The 17,255-nt window shown below is 38.9% G+C and overlaps 1 protein-coding gene across 1 annotated transcript in view; it reads left to right on the top strand.

The window, feature by feature from the left end:
• The window catches only part of akap9 (A kinase (PRKA) anchor protein 9), a 55,818-nt gene that overhangs the window by 20,092 nt on the left and 18,471 nt on the right, over nt 1-17,255 (top strand). The window contains exons 10-24 of the mRNA XM_044052639.1: nt 594-735; nt 944-1,014; nt 1,116-1,236; nt 1,406-1,503; nt 1,593-1,698; nt 1,942-2,176; nt 3,666-3,726; nt 4,642-4,989; nt 5,320-5,526; nt 7,270-7,418; nt 7,687-7,883; nt 9,193-9,425; nt 13,892-14,054; nt 16,230-16,324; nt 16,818-16,935. Of these exons, the coding sequence (XP_043908574.1) occupies nt 594-735; nt 944-1,014; nt 1,116-1,236; nt 1,406-1,503; nt 1,593-1,698; nt 1,942-2,176; nt 3,666-3,726; nt 4,642-4,989; nt 5,320-5,526; nt 7,270-7,418; nt 7,687-7,883; nt 9,193-9,425; nt 13,892-14,054; nt 16,230-16,324; nt 16,818-16,935 (2,344 nt within the window). The remainder of the gene's footprint in view (nt 1-593; nt 736-943; nt 1,015-1,115; nt 1,237-1,405; nt 1,504-1,592; nt 1,699-1,941; nt 2,177-3,665; nt 3,727-4,641; nt 4,990-5,319; nt 5,527-7,269; nt 7,419-7,686; nt 7,884-9,192; nt 9,426-13,891; nt 14,055-16,229; nt 16,325-16,817; nt 16,936-17,255) is intronic.

The raw sequence follows: 17,255 nt of genomic DNA on the forward strand, positions 1-17,255 counted from the left end.
CACTTACTGTCTCTTATGTCCATGTTATTGGGCAACAACATGTGAGTGCTTACAGCTTTGAAAGGACCCCCCCTCCCTGTCAGGATTCACTACTTAGGAGTACAAAGCATCTCAAATACCGCTTAATTAAAATGAAGAGTGCTTGGTGCACTTTAAAAAAAAACATTTGACATCAAAGGTAACTGAATCACAAATTAATTATTGTGTATCCCTGACAAATTTGTGCTAATGCATAATGCATACTTCCTTTTGTTGTCTGTTACAGAATTAATAATGGCAGACCTCTCATCCTGAAAACAGCTGGCTTGTGCCCCTGCATAGACATAGAATCCGAATTAGGTTATTTAATTATTTAGCTCCATTCATTAGCTGCAGCCCCCTAAATAGTTTTGAACTGTCATTGACATTTTTTGTTTGAATCTTACACTTCTTCCATCACAAAGTTTAGGAATTTACTGTATACAAGTGTCAGGTAGTAGTAATAGTTTATCAGTACCATTCATTGTTGTCGCGTTGGCAGTTTTTAGGATTATTAGAAGAACTGTCTTATTCCAGCCAGGTTAAATACTGTGATATGTTCTTCCTGTGTCTAGGGTGAGTGCAGGTTGCAGATGGAGGCCCAGCGCATTAGCCTGTCTCAAATCCATGCTGCCCAGCTCGAGCTGCTGCAGGAGGAGACCGATGCCCGCACACACTCTTTGGAGCTGAAGCTGCAAAGTGTTCGCAGTGATCTCGGTGAGCAGATGTGGTGCCAGTTGCCTTGATGTTTGTAGCAAAGCAGTGGGTTCCCCCCAAGATGCTTTGATGCATCATTCATAATAGATCCAAACAGAATGGGATTTTGGTTGGCTGATTATTTTGTCATAGCTGGATGTGTGTTTTTTTTCCTGAAAAGTTGAAATATTAAATCAACTGTGTCTAATTGTATACATTTTTTTTACAGATGAGCCAAGAACTCTCAAATATCAGAACATGTTACAAGCTGTGTCAGAAGAATGCAGTGAGATCATTCTGGTAATTATGTGTTTCTGTGTATATGTAGTTGTACAGTTGTTCATTTTTAAATGTTTGTGAATTCATTTCATGATCTAAGCATGATACTGTATCTCTTTCAGTCTTTTAGAAAGATATTTGGTGGAAGGTTTTTGGAGAGTGTTGATGATGCCGGTTGCCAGCTGCCCTCAGAGGAAAGACCGGAAACCAGTGAATCCACCTCCATTATACTGGAGGCCAGAGGTACATTTTGTCAAAGAGCTATAGAAATTACACATTAACATGACACTGCATTTTGTATATAAACAGCAAAAACGTTCAATTTTTATGTAATCTAATTAAACAAAAGAGTATTAAAAGGGATCCTGAACCAGTTTATCTGTTCTAAAAATACACATTTGTATCATTGTAGAGCTGTACATAGGTCTTCAGCAGGTGAGGGAGAGGATTGAGCAGGAGCATGAACGACTGTCACAAATCCAGGCTCTGCTGAGAGCTGATGGGAGCAAGGTAAGCCTGTACACTGGGTTTGTTTAATAGATAGAGGGGAGGAACAGTGTGAACAGAGACAAATATTAACTCACCTGCTGGTGATGCAGATGATCGAGTTGCAGATGACATATGATGAACTGAAGAGCAGCAGTGAGAAGGAGATCTCTGACCTGCGTGTGCAGGTTGCCAGCTTTAGCTCCTCTTCAATCAAAGGTAAATTTAGTTAAAGTCATTATGAAGAGCAACAGTAGACCAAGCAACATGGAATGTGCATATTCTGTAAAATGTGCAGCTAATTTCTGTTTTTTCTTGCCAATATAATGTTTTAATTAGTTTCTCTCTGCACACATTTCTAACTTAATGAAGATTTAAAGAGGAACCTCATTTTTTCAAGGATCATTAATGTTTCATCAAGTCCAGGTTAGCATTTTGAATTAAACATTTCACCTTTGTTAGGGTCACAGGAGCAGACTGGTGCACCATCTACCCCCATAACTGAGGAATTACTGAGGCTGAAGGTTGAGGCTCAGGAGAAGCAGCTGCTGCTGGAGCAGAGTCACAGACAAGAGATGGAGCATCTCAGAGCTCACTACCAGCAGAAGGCCATCGAGGCTGAGGAGCGATCAGCCACCGAGCTCTTCATGCTGCAGCAGCGGCTGCATGAGGTCACAGGATCGCAGAGTCACTACAGGTGAAAACACTGAAATAACCCAACAAATTCCCAAAGGCAGAGGCCTTTTTAACAGAAAACTCTAATAACTTAATTATTATGGACTATTATTTTATCAACCATAAGAAATGTTGTTTAATATTTGCGTTTTTATACTTTCACATTTCAGCTACATCTCTGTGATTATGTATCAAAAGAAGATAATATAACTTTGAATTTGCTCCAGTGTTCACATAAATTTCTTGGTTTGGTTTTCAGTATTCTCAAAATTACACAAACCCCCTGTAAATAGTTATTCACTTGATCGATTCATAACGTACATGTGCTACGAATAGGTGCACACTGTGCTACATGATCCCATACAGATGACCTCTAATGCAAGCTGGTCTGAAGCATGCTATCTAACATGCGGACGCTACCTGACCTAGTTCATCTGACAACAATGACTCGACTAATGAAATATTCACTAGGTTATTTAAAGCGTTATTCATGTCTTTTGTTAGTCCAATAACCTACAAAAGAACCTTTTGAGTCATGGTTTCCTGAGGGATGTAGAATAGGAATGAAGCAATCAGTAGTTTAAACTTAATTAGATTCTTGATGAACTTCAAATGACAAAAGCATTACTGTTATTTGCATATAACATAGGCTGCAGATAAAGATCATTATATGTAATCTATGTATAGATTTATGGTATAAATTACATAAGATATGCACCAGTGTGTAACTATTTTACTTAACCACTCATTTCTCTGATGTACTAGCTTTATATACACATAGAATAATGTTTATTAAATGAATTAACTAGGTCAGTTTGGGTGAGTACACTGTAAAAAACAGGAGATACTGCCCTCAACTGTTTGATTTTATAAATACACCATATATTTATTTGTTATGTGTTTTCAAGATCATTGCAAAACCTGGGTTATGTTAAAGAAATATACTTTCAAACATACAGTACTGTAAAATAGAATCACACACAGCAATATTACTTATATCCAGCTACACATACATACAGTATTATGTAAATATAGGTCCACTTAAAATTGTTTCAGTCAGTCTTAAGAAACAGCAGAGTAATTGGCAATAAAATTGTTAAAATTTCTTAAATTCGTGTTGCATGAATAATCATTATTTCAGTATGTTTCATTGCTGTTTTTCAACATCACATTGGTTAAATATTGACTTAAATACTCAAAAATGAAAGAATGTAAGTTTAACAATTTTTGAGTTATGCCCTTGATTTATATAAATGTAGGTGGGATTGTTTCCATTGTCATTTTGCTGTTGAACATGTATTTGTGGATAATAACAGTAACTCTACCCCAGAAAACAGCTTCATGTACCTTATTGTTTCAATTTAGATATTTACATTAATTCTTACCTCTAATATATTAATAATAATCTGCAATAACCTCTGGATACCATTATTTTTATATCTGTAACGGTTTAAATTTATATTAAAATTCACAGAACAACTAATTGTTATGACATTTATTTTTGTTTTCAGCCTGTCCACATTTTCAGAGTCCAGCTCTGAGAGGATGGAGGAGCACAGCCAGGAACTAAAGGTTTGGCTGTGACATTTTGGTGTCATCTAAATATTTCCATGTCACATGCATTACATGTAACATGACTTTCAACGTGCCCATGCATTAAGACCTGATGACAGTAAGGCTTGTTGGGAGGGGGCAGTTTCAGCCTTTAGGCTAAAGCATGCTCTAAATCCCCGGCTTTGCTCCAGAAGCAGCATCATGAGTGAACCTACTGTACAGTATATCTAATAATTAAAAGAACAAGACATGCCATAACATTTTAGTGTGTAACTTGTGAACCAAGTGGACTTACTATGTTCCTGGTGGCTTCATGAAAAGAGGATTCTGTCTTGCCTGAATGAACTGCACTCCATTTAAGCCGTCTCTCTCACATCACTCCAACTTCCATAATTTCATAGCCTGTCACTCTCAATCCTTCCGACCTCCACGACTCCCGCCTTTGAGCCTCTGCCATCCTCATGCAGAGATCAGTGAGGAAGAAAGTGGAGGACTGGAGGATGCAGGGGAGGAGCAAGAAACTGGGAAAATCTGGGCATTATACTTATAAAGATAGTATATATTTGGATTGGAAACGATAAGCTTGAGGCGAGTGCTATTAAAGAAACTTAATGATTTTGAAACAGACAAGACAGGGATTCATCATGAGACAGAGCAGTAGTTTGCTGGGGGAAGAAGTTGCTGTAATACATTGCAAAACATCTCTTTATCATCATATCATCCCTGGAGGGGCGGGGAGAACAAAATAGTGTATTTATCAGTGGTGGGCTAGGTTTAGATACAGAGAAGAAGAGCTGATTATTTCAGAAACAGTGACAAACTGCTTATCTTTATTGTATTTATAACACAAAGTTTGCTGTAATCTTGTGCTTTGCTTTTTAATCTTTGCAACTCATCCTCTCCTCCTCTTCTCTGTTTTCTTATTCTTCACAGGACCTGGGAGAAGAGGAGTTTTCAGAGGAACATGTGAAGTTGTATTTGCCTACCAGGTCGGCAGGTCTTACTGCACAGCTGCAGGCACTGAGGAAAGCACTCTACCATAAGTATGTCCAAGAGGTGGCCACTCTCAAAGAGCAGCATAGCAGTGAGCTGAGGAGACTGAGAGAAGAAAGGGAGCAAGCGAGTACGAGAGAGGAGCCTCACAACGAAAGAGAAGAGAGAGAGCAGGATCTCGGTGGAATTAACACCGCTGGAAACTCCAGTGAGAGGAGTGGGGCTGCCGAGCAGGTCGTGCTTGAAGAGAAACCACACTGGGAGAGAGTGGAGGAGGAAGTTGCCAAAGTAGGTGTTCAGGCATTTTGTTTTTTATTTGAAACAAACGTGTGAAGATTGTGTCAATAAATCAGTAACAGCAGACAGACGTACTTTGGATTGATATGACTGGATACATTTGGAGCTGGAGAAATCGTGAATGATTCCATAATTATTTAGTTAATTACAACAAAATGTACTTTCCTTGTGTTGTTTGATAGATAAGCCTATGACTCTGGGATTTGAACTGTAGATTTAAAAAAATAAAACATGTAGAGATGTGATGATCAAACGGATAGAATCTTAATATGTTCCTCATCACAGAATCCTAATGAAATGACCTTGAATCCATGTTTATAGGTCATAGTTCAGATGTCGGTGGCGTTTGCACAACAGACTGAGATAGCTCGCATTAACAAGCACACCTGCCAGGCAAGCACCTCCATGCAGACCCAGTCCTTGGGTTCCAGGCTGGAGGAGCTGGAGAGGGAGAGACTGGAGAAGGACCTGGAGGAGAGGAACCTGGAGATCCAAAAGTTGAAGGAGGTGCTGCAGAAAACTGAACAGGTGTGTTGATTCACTTACCATACTCCACAAGTTTAATCCATTTGATCTCAAAATTCATTACTGCTGTCATTGTTTTCTCAATGCAGGTGTTGCATCAGTTGGACTTAATATCTACAGTATCATCAATTTTCTATGCCTATGAATAATGCTGTTATTGTGCTCCTTACCAGCTCACAACAATTTTGTGTCCATATACCACAGTCAGTAATTAGGTCAAGGCTGTTTTATTGTGCAATTTTTTGGAGCCAGGATTCTTGAGCAAAATTGTACAGCCACATGTTTTGGCTTTCAAATAAAATATTAAAGTTCTAGTTCTTAACTTCTAAATACAAACAAATGTATGATACGTTCAAGCCATTGTCAGTTATAAACCTGCAAGTAGAACTTTGCAAGTGTATTTTAATCACAATCACAGAATGTGATTGTCTGATATTGAGAATGCATCCATCAATCAATCAATCCATCAATACAGTGCAAAGCAAATCAGCCAGTCCATACACAACTGCTTCCATGTGCCAATCACAACTGCTGCTGTTCCAGCCCCACACAGCTCACAGGCTTCCTGGATGTGACCTGGACAACTATGGGACAACACATATTCAAATAAATCATTCAAATAAAAATCATTCTTGCACAGCAGATGGCCAAAAGCTCTTTCTCTCTCTTGGTGAAGGTGGGAGTGGTAAATACAATGCAGTGAAAATACACTAAAGCCAATTCATCACTTTGATAAATAATTAGATTTCTTTATTGACATAAATAATCCGGCTTATTATTTTGGCCATGATGATGGGATAAACCATTATTGTAACTTGGTGGTGGAGAGGTGGAGGTGGTGTGAGAACAAGACTGGCAGTGATTGGTAATTACCAATAGAGGTTTGTCTCCCAGTGAAGTAATAGCATCCTGCAGGGCAAAACATCATCATTACTTTAACTCTTTTATCATTACCTCTCTACAGTGAGACACTAACATGCATTGAAACCACTCTTTTAAGAATCTGTAATAACCATAAACAGTTTTAAAGAAAAAGACCTTTCTTACGGACTTCTCAGGCATGATTTGATGCAACATGCACTCGGTGGTGATTCAAAAATGATCATTTATTAAAAAGAAATGTTTTGAAGCTTCTATTGTTAGCTTAGATTCATTTGAAATATATTCACCCAGCTAAGACGTCCACAGGCACTGTGTTATTCTCGATTGAATCCTCCTGAATTAAATAAAGTTGATTTAGAAAGCCAGGTGGATTATTTATTTAGACATTTTTGTCTAAAATATTTGATTTTAGCCCATAAAAATTGATTGAGTATGTTTAGAATTTTGGTCGTTTCAAGTTTTTTTTTATTCAAAGATTACATTTCATTCTGTTGTTATATTGTAAACATTAGATTTTTATAGGCAGTTTATCAGTGCCTGTGGCAATTCAGAAGCAGACAGAATTTATGCTGTGCTCCCAGGAGGTGGCGCTATTGTCTCTGTGCCTGAGGTGCACCTGTTGCCATAGTAGCACAAAGATAGTAGTGTTTCTCTCTGCTCCAAGGGAGAGAGTTTGTGTTTGTGTTTGTGTGCTTGTGAAGGGACAGTGTGTGCGTACGTGCGCCTTATTTGAATTCACTTTTACTGATGGTCACATATTCAGCCACACTGTCCACTCCACATGAGTTTTAAGAAGTAAGTTTATCCATGTGCTAATTTGCAATGACGGGGCTGCTATCTGTGTTTTCCCTCCTGCCTGTCCAGACCTTAAAGAAGGGAAGACATGATCAGGAAGAAATTGAGGAGGAGGAAGATCTCGGTGGGCTGATGATGAAGGAGCCTCATGCACACAAATCCGCAACATCCCCATCATCACAGGATGATGGAGAATCTTCTGATAAAGATGTTGAAAGGTAATATTGCATTCATACTTCTCTTAAACCCTCAATTAATCATTATGAAGTTATGTGCATGTTTTTCTTATAATTTTTGTTACTTTCTATGCATTAATCAGAGACAATTAATGCTAACTGCAGCCTAAATTGCCATTGTATTTATTGTGTAGTCTGACAGAGTGACAGAGAGTTAACTTTTTTTTGTTCAACTGAAATGTCCTTTTTTCCACTCCAGATCTTCAGGAAACTCTCCTTTATTGTTGTTGCATTCTCTCCTCTTTTTTAGAAACCTGTTGCGTAAAGCCAACGAGAAACTTAGTCAGGTGCTTGTTGATGTTTTGAAGACAACAGCAGCAGCAGAGGAAACCATGGGCCTCCACATGCAAAATCTTTGTGGTGCCTCTGGTGAAAGGCAGCAGGCTGCACTGTTGTCCACCGCCTCTGAGAGAGTTACCACGCAGCCCTTTGAGCCCTTTGCACCAGGCAAGTATCACAAAATCAGAGAAACAGTTTAAATAGTTAAGAAAGAGGTTAAGCCCATTCATCAAAGAAAACAAAGAAAAGCTCCCCCATTGCAGCTGCAATTCAGTGTACAGGGCCATTGTCAGACTGACATCCATATCCCAAAGCTTATATTTTATTAAGTTTATTATTATGTTTATTAAGTGTGTATAAAACAAACTAGATGGGGAGTAGACAAAGGTCAGACACAGTTCAGCTCCAGTGTGTAAAATATTACCTCATGTGTTCTTAATGTTGTCTGGTGACAGTAATACGTAAAAAAAAAAAATCAAACTTACCTTGACAGTGTTTGGATAATGGCCAAACTTATCAGTATCACATCAATAACACCATATGGGACAGATGATGCCTCCCTTTTTGAACCACCACCCATTTTCATTTATTCAATAATTTGCATTTTACTGCTTTACCAACGCTCCACACTGCTGCCTCAGTCAGTCTTTAAATGCAGTCACAGTTAGGATTATCACAGTCTTGCATTTAAATTATGGTTGGGGTTTGTCGAATGGTGTGCTTACAGAAGAACCTTTGTGTGCAATGGAGACATCACTTTATCTATTTGTGCATTTATGTAAATAACTTTCAAATGATGTAAAAGCAGGGTGACAAGACATAAAAGCACCAAGCTCGTGAGGTGAGAGTGTATCTGGCCTATTATAATTGACCACTGTCCTGTTGTCATTTACACATTATGATAGTCATTGTGCATTTTATGACAGCCCCTGCACATTATGTTCAGTAATAACCTGTGTATGCTTAAATGCCAGTCATGGCCAGGGCTTGAGGCATTTTGTTGTCTGCTTTTCTGCCTGCCTGTAGACAATTACGTCTAATTTGACACTAACTTATACTGAAGGACAAACTGAAATAGATGTTATATCATAGCCTTATGTCATAACTTAACTCAATAATTCATACACTTATTTTAAAAAGTACACTTAATTACTTCTGTCTTCACTATTAAATACGTCTGGATGGACATGGATGTAGACTGGTGTACAACCACAAGGTGATTATTGTTATTTGAGGTTGTATTGTATGTACTATTGATAAAAGTCTTGCAGCTATATTTCTGTAAGGGTTTTGAGTAATTGTTTATCATGAAAAAAATCATAAGCAGCATAAAAATATCTTCATCAACTAGTTCCTGAAATGCCTCAAGTCATAAAATAGATAAATCAGTTAATCACAAAATATCTGATGAGTTTTATAATAAACATCCGGTCTTTGTGTAATATATTTCTGCTCTCTGGTCCTCCGAACACACCAGGTCAAACTGCTGAAAGTTTCCAGGGCAGCGAGACGTGTGCAGGCGATGTGAGTTTGTGGTCCACTGAGAGGGAGGCTGATGACGGTCTGGAGGTGTCCCAGCAGATGATGGACAGCCTGTTGCTCGGAGCCGAGACACAGTTGGAGAATGAGGAATTGTTAATGGGCATCGGTACCCGGCTCCAAACGGCTCTGGAGAAGATGTTAATGGCCATCACAGATGCCACCAACCAGGTACGAGTCAAATATGAGACAAATACTGGGATTTGGTGTTATTTGCTCCCATTCAAAGCCCTGAATGACTTGCTCACCTTGTTTTCTTGCCATCATGCACATTTGACTTTCTGCTCTCCAGGTAGCTTTGATTTTGGTTAACCTTAAATTATTTCATTTTACAAAATAGATTGTAACAAAGCTGCCACTTCACTATCACCTCAGTTAGCCAATTCATGGTTTCACTGGTCAAAAAACAAAAACAAATGTGTAAATAATTCAATGGCTTACATGAAATGAACAGAGCTATTGTTATTGTGATCAGTAATACATGTATTGGCTGAGTCCTGTTTAGCTTCCTCAAGGTTCTGTCCTTACATATGGAACTGAGCATACTGCACCTGTGCTTTTCCTGCTAAGACATGTCAAAATGGCTGCTGGGCAAAGGGCCCATTGTTTATATATCAATTTAAATTTGCCCACATGTTTTTCTTGGATTAGATTAAAAAAATAATTCAACCATAAACCCAGGAATTCCTGACCCAACATCTGATGCCACCCACTTGGCACATTTAAATGCCTATCCCTACAGCCTGAAATGGTTCAGTACCCATTACTAGTGAGGGCTTGTCTTGTGCAGTTGTTTGTGTGTGCTTGTGCATATAGGTTACCAATAAACAGAGAGCCTTAGTGACACATTTAGCTTTTGTCAAAACACTTAATCACCCACACTCATCACGGTTAACCCTGTGTGCCTGTTCATGGAGGTAAAATGAGGATGAGGCTGCAGAATGTTGATGGCAACAAAGCTGGTCTGTCTGGAATTCAAATACAAAAGAGCTGCCTCATTCTCAGTCGTTGCCTGTAGATACGAGCTGTATTTACACTGATCTTTTGTTTGCATGACCAGCCCATCTTAGCCCAGTGAGACAGAACAACTCCACCCCCTCTTAGGGTGTCTATGTCACGTGCCCACTGTATCCATCATCCCACAGAGAGACTGGGCCAAGTTAACTAGGCCAATGGATGCGTTACTGTAACTGTACAGCACATCTTCCCATTGGCTGAAATGTGTGCGTTATTTATGCTTTAATGGATTTTATCTTGGAGATCTAAAAATAGCTTTAGAGAAATTCCAGGCCAAGCATCATAGCACTGTTGTATCCATCCACGCCATGGAGTGCATGGTGACAGAAAAGACATCTAATCATTTCACATTTGGGGTTTTTAGAGGCTTAGAACACACACACACACTTACATAAGCTTTGCTCTTTGCTTGGCTAATTTGTTTGTGGTTTCTTTTCAACTTATTGTGCCTTTTTCTAAATTATTACAATTAATTCATGTTATACGTTTCAGTCATTTAATTTTTTGCAGCAATTTTGAGAATCAATAAGTAGGTTAGTTTTTTATTATACTTTTTAATACCAAAACATCCAGCTTCCACATTCTAAATAGAAAATGTTTTTTGAAAACCTTCCTGGAAATATTTGAATTCTAAAAAGAAATATATATATGACGACACTGTGTTGTGCATTTTTCATACAGAGTTAACAGATTTAATTTAATTTAAATTAAAAGGATTTAAAAAAATAAAATAAAATAAAATAACTGCAGCCCCGGTAAATAACCCACTCTAGTTACTCGTGACACTGTTTGCATCTCTTCTAAGTACACACAATTACAACACAATAAAGTTGTTATCAACAAAGACGCTAATGGTTACATCAATGATTTCCTTGTTGCTATTGATTAAGTATACATTAGTCTTACTGTGAGCAGTGCTGGATCATTATGTCTTGTCTGTGAAGCAGCGTTGTGAGCTAAGATTGATGTAGCAAGCCGGTCAAGAATGTTAAGTGTCAAGTGCTGTAAATGATTTGCTCTAGGAAGGTGTTTGCTCACTCATTGCTCACCTCCCATTATCTGCTGGTGAGACGTGGAAATTCTTTATGTGCAGTGAATATGATGACATGTCAAACTGACACATTAGGTGGGACCAAGAAGCAGAATATCAGAATGTGGCTTCGTAGGAAGAGAATCCAGTTTGACAGCCTTTTGTGCAAAGGGTGTGTTTTGTCTGTGGTTATTTGTGGAGTGTGTGTGTGTGTGTGTGTGTGTAGGATTGATTAACAGATCTACCTGACACAAACTAGCCCTCAGGATTAAAGCCACGCCTGCTTCCCTCCCACTTTGCTTAGCAGTATCCTGCTGTGTGTCACCGATGTAGGAAGTGAATGAAAATCCTCCACTTTGAGTGGGGACAACTGGGATTTAAACTTTAAAAATCTAAAAAAACAACAAAAAAAAACTTGGGATTAACAGAGTAAGTGTAACAGAGTGACAGTAGCCTACCTGGGGTAAGTAAACCTCACCTGACAGGAGAAATATCTGGCATCTCTGATTAATATTATGGTGTGAGCAAGGAGCATGTGCGGAGCGAGGGAATGCCAGTCCTAAAAGGAAGTAAGACTAAAAGAGAGAGCGACTTTTCATCCGCACACTGTCATTTCACCCTCGACTGGCTGCCGCTTGGTCTAAACAATTAAAAGAGGCCCCTGGGAGGCTTCCCTCCAGGTCAGGTTGCTACGTCGACATAGTGTTGTCAAAGAATCTCCACAGGGAGAGGGAGAGGAAGAGAGAGAGAGAGTGAAAGCTGGAGCTGACATGGGGCTGTGAGCATTACAGATATGTTTTTTCCCTGAAGAAGGATGGTCAGAAATAACACAAAGAGAAGACTGATCTTAAAAGAGGACACAATAAGTAGAAATGCTTGCCTTTAGGTTTACATACCTCTTGCAGTTACGTTCAGGACTGCCCTTTAAGCTGCTGGACCAAGTTGTGAAGTTCACATGCTGCCAAGGATGAGATTATGAAGGACTCGGACAACTCACTGTTGCTGGATCGTTTTCTGTCTCAATATTTACCTGGAACCTGTTCTACCTCCACCAGGCATCATGTGATTGAGATGACGTGAATGTCACCCCCTCCAATTGTTGTTTACTCTCCTTGCATGGGGCAAACATAGAAACTGTTGCCTGGAGCTATCCACACTCTCTCTCTCTTCTTCATTCCCCACTGGATTGTATTCTCATCTCTGTTTGCTCAGCTTAGTCTGAGGGATCATGGCAAATAAAGGACTCTTTTGATGACCCCACAAAAAAGGTCAGACATAACAAAATCAGGCTGGAAGTTCTCTCTTCCCTCATCTGTCCTAAACCATGGATTCCTACCGTTCTTACCGGAACTCGAGTATGCAGAACAGCACGTGGATGGAGGGGGAGGATCGGGATGTGTACGAGGTGGAATCTCGCATCCCACTTCCACGACCATTCCCACTCTGCAGCACCTTGAATGAGAAAAATGCTGTTGTGGTCCAGACGCAGATCTCGCATGTCAATCACAGGACTAATGGTCACTTGCTTAAGGTTATCTCCAAAATCTCCCTTCCCACTCCTCCTTATACAGTAAGTTTTACACCTTTAACCCACAACCATACACATAAATTGCACAACAGATTTGTGCAATTTTAAAGAGTTAGACTTGTATAGTTCATGTAGCCGCCTGCTTATTAATATCTGATGGGCACATTTTCTTTCAACCTCTTTTATGTAGTTCAGGTCTACACATGCACTTAATTGAACGTCATTCCAAGCAGGCACACACTGCGGTAGCTCCTCTGCGCTGCTTTTGAATCAGTAAGTGAAAGACTGTATGACTTCAGTGTGGCAGGGTCACTTTATTACTTCCTGCCTCCTATAATCTTTTAATAGGACCTTTGCTCAGTGAGTTATGGGAATCCATAGAAGGCACATGAAATGTCTGTGAACACACTGGAGGTTTATTACGTTATGATGATTTCATAGCAGGAAACGCTGCTTTGGTCTTTTTGCTTTTACTTTTTTTCACTTGCCCTTTTTTGTTTAAATCAGAATAAAATATTTAATGTATTGTAAAATACTGTATAATAAATAATCTCAAATCTCAATGTTAGAAATGTATTGAAAAATATGTGTAAATTTGACTGTTTTGTGCTACTTCATACTCAAACAAAACTTAAGAAAATCCTATTTCATTAACATTAATTTATAGAAAGATTACAATGCTATTATCATGTGATCCTATGGTAAGTTTTGTTTTCTTCTCCCAGGTAATGGAGCTGTAAGTGCTGCTGTGTTTCTCAGTACTGTTGCAGATGCTGTATTTCATTAGTGACCCTTTCACATGAGATATGTTTGCTGAGATGTTTACATATCACTTTCATATAGTGGCTAGTGGCTACACTTGACAGACAGAAATAAAAAGCCTAGTGACCTGGTATTATGATCTTTATGCTCTTGTATGTATCACACTAAATACAAACTAATCCTTGATTATCCTGCCTCTTAAGGACCAACTTCAAAGACGGACCTTCACCAACAGGATGACCATCAAATCAAAAAAAGATTATTCAGTGCGGTAATGAGTAATTTCTTTCCTCCTCTCAGCTTGAACATGCCCGGTTGACCCAGACCGAGCTGATGCGGGAGTCCTTCCGCCGCAACCAGGAGATCAGTGAGCTGCTGCAGAAGCAGGAGGAGTTGCAGGAGAGGTTGACCGAGGAGGCCCGGGCACGGGAGCAGCTGGCTCTTGAGCTTCACCGCGCTGAGGGTGCGTGATTTCTTCGTATTGTCTAATTTTTATCATGATAAAGTCAACTGTGATTTTCAAAAACCATGATCGGATCAGCGAGAAATTATTTAATTTGTATATATTCTTGTAGTTTGTTTTAAATGTTCCTAATACACGTTTATGTACTCCAGGAGGTTGGCACAGCATTAGTGTTTGTAGACCTTCTAAAAGTCATTTTCTTCAAAGCACTCTCTTCATGTAAATTCCCTCACATTTCCTCTGTAGATACTGGTGGATGAGCCATTATTGACTGCAAAAAAACAGAGCTGAGAAATAAGGCATAAGGAACAAAAGTGAAAATACATGTGTGCATGTGTTTGGAGGGGGAGGTGTTAGTGAGAGTGAGGGGATCAGCTGTTTGGAATAGAGAGTAAGGGAGTGTGAGACCATCTGTTGTGAGAAATCGACAAATGGTAATTAGTGAGTGTGTGAATCTGTCTCTTTTTTGTGTTTAAACATTTGATTGGATCTGCCTGACATCTAAATTACGACGAATGGAAATAGTGAAAATAATTTTGTGAGAACAATGGAAGATCTTTAAGATTATAATTCTAGTATGGAGTCGCTTTATGGTTGGGGGTGCAGCTAACTGTACCATCCATGTCAGTGACAGCTGGTCTGTAAGGGTCAACTGTTACAACCACATCCACTTTCTCTCTCACTCAGACACACTCACATTAAACCTTGCTCTTTTAAAGTTTAATGTACAGTACAGCAGCCATTGCTTACTCTCTGGTTTTCTGACACACTGAACAATGGTGAGTTTATTTCTTCTTGAATCATTTGTGGTCTTTTACATCAGTAGGATCCTGCTACACTGTTTGTTTTTTGTTGAAGGATAGCAAATATTATCCATCATATAATCATAAACACCTTTATTGTTTTAAAGTCAAACTGACTGCAGCTAACCATTCATTTAGATTTTAAAATATTCATTAATGTCATTTGACTGTTTTTGTTAATCACCAGGAAAAAAACTAAAGCTTTTTAATTTATTGTCAACATTGTCCTGTATGTATGTATGTATGTATGTATGTATATATATATATATATATGTACATATATATATATATGTATATATATATATATATATGTACCCAACTTTTAACCAGTATTCATTCAAAAGAGTTAGAGGTCTTTTCTGGGTATGTGGCATGCATCTTCTTCATTAAGTGTGAGGGAGTGGTTAATGCCTTTCCCTCTCGGACATTTGCTTTTGTTAATGCGTATGAAGTGAAAGAGAGGTAGTTCTTTTATTGGGGTGTGGCCATTTCAAACTGGTTTTGAGTTAACCAAAGTGATCTTTACAAAGTGATGGAACAATTTATATGTCAGTGAAGCCACTAAACAGACTGAGAAATCTGCCTTTCAACCAGAGATAAGACTAAGTTTGATGATTGTCATGTCATGCTGATGTGTTTTTGTAGATTGGAGCTACTCTAGATTTCGAGGAGAGCTCTGTGTATTTGGTGGACAGTGTTTTCTTTAGCTAGTGATCATGTGCATCTCACAGCTGTGTATCATGGGAAGGTTCCCTCCTTAGGCAAACTTCACACACAGCTAAGGTTCCTGCTGACATTTATGGATTACAATGATCTTCTGACAACGCAGGTGACATTTACCTCCTGCGTCTCTCAGTTTTAGATTAGACAGAGAGCTATTTGAGCCAAAACAGGAGCTGAAAACAGGCAGTACATTCAGAAAATGTACACATGTCACTGAAGAACTGACTTGAATATAATAGAGTCTGGCCAGTGTGTTGGTGTGTGCATACCTCCTGTATGAACTAAATGACATCCTGGTGGATAATGCTTGCTGACCTGTAACAGAGCAGTACTGTAATCTCATAGAGCTTTGTATTGTGTTTTCTGCTCAGGCTTGTTCTTCATGTCAAGCAAAGTGGGTCAGACATTCTCGCTCATATTCATCCCGTAATTTGCATGCATGTCTATGCATCTCATTGTGTTTGTATATTTTTGTATGTGTTTATGTTGCTGGTAACCTTGGATTTTGTCTCCTGCTGTGAGGTGCCCATTCATCTGGATGAATACCTTTTGCATCTGTGTGACTGGAGTTTGATAACAAGCCTCAAACTAATCCCTGTATATTCTTCTGGTGATTGATTCTTCCTCCCCTCACTTTCACCACATGCAGGTCTAATTGATGGCTACACAGGTGAGCGAGCTGCGTTGGACGAGCAATTGCGTCAGAAGGAAGAGCTTCAGATGAGCCTTGAACAAGAGCTGCAGGTGAGGCATATAGCTGAGGAGAGGATGACAAATAATAACCTCTCTGTGAGGCAGCACATGACCTGACCATGTTAAAATTAGATCTTTGTGTTTTACCTCTAGCACGTCAAAGTTGTGACTCACATTTAAGTATGTCAGATTGAATTCAATCTCTGCCATTAGAGAAAACATAAAATGACAAATGTGAAGGATACCCAGGTTTTCAGTTTTTTCAGTATCATATTCATGTATCATCAAGATGTGGTGGTATAAGGAGTATTTTCTTTAAATGGCAATTATTGATTGATTTGTCTAAGATTTCTTATATATAAATGTATTTTGAATCAATTGTACTTTCATCCTGTTGCTAAAAATAAATCCATATTTTTAAAACTTCACTAATTACAAATGGGATTGGTGCTCAATGACAGTTGATAAGATATATACAGATGCACCAGCGTTTCTCCTTAAATAACAATTTATATTAAGAAAATGCCATGTTTTAATCCTACAGGTTACGAGTAGCCGGTTGCAGGAGCTGGAGCAGGAGAGGCTTCAGATGCAAGAGGAGCGAGAGCTGCTGTCACGACAACAGGACGCCATGAGGGAGGATGCTGGGCCCCGAGAGCTCCGTACGTATCTCACAACTCTCCTTAATGAAGATGAGATGATACTGCAGTACTCGCATGTCGTCATTATCCTCATGGTTGAAAGGATATTTAAAAATAATGTATTGAGGATGTTCTGACATTTTTTGTTTTCTAGACAGCACTGACAGGCTCAAGTTTTCAGTCACATTTTCATTAGTATGTTAAATAAAAGAGAAAGTGGAAACTTTATCTCCTTAACTACTGTAGTCCGTTTGATTTGACGTAAATCATTAACCCAGTGTCTGCTGCTTGTCATATAGTAGTTATTATCATCTGGGTTTTCTTTTCTCTAACTAAAGGAA

The sequence above is a fragment of the Solea senegalensis genome, linkage group LG20, assembly GCF_019176455.1.
Source record: "Solea senegalensis isolate Sse05_10M linkage group LG20, IFAPA_SoseM_1, whole genome shotgun sequence".
NCBI lineage: Eukaryota > Metazoa > Chordata > Actinopteri > Pleuronectiformes > Soleidae > Solea > Solea senegalensis.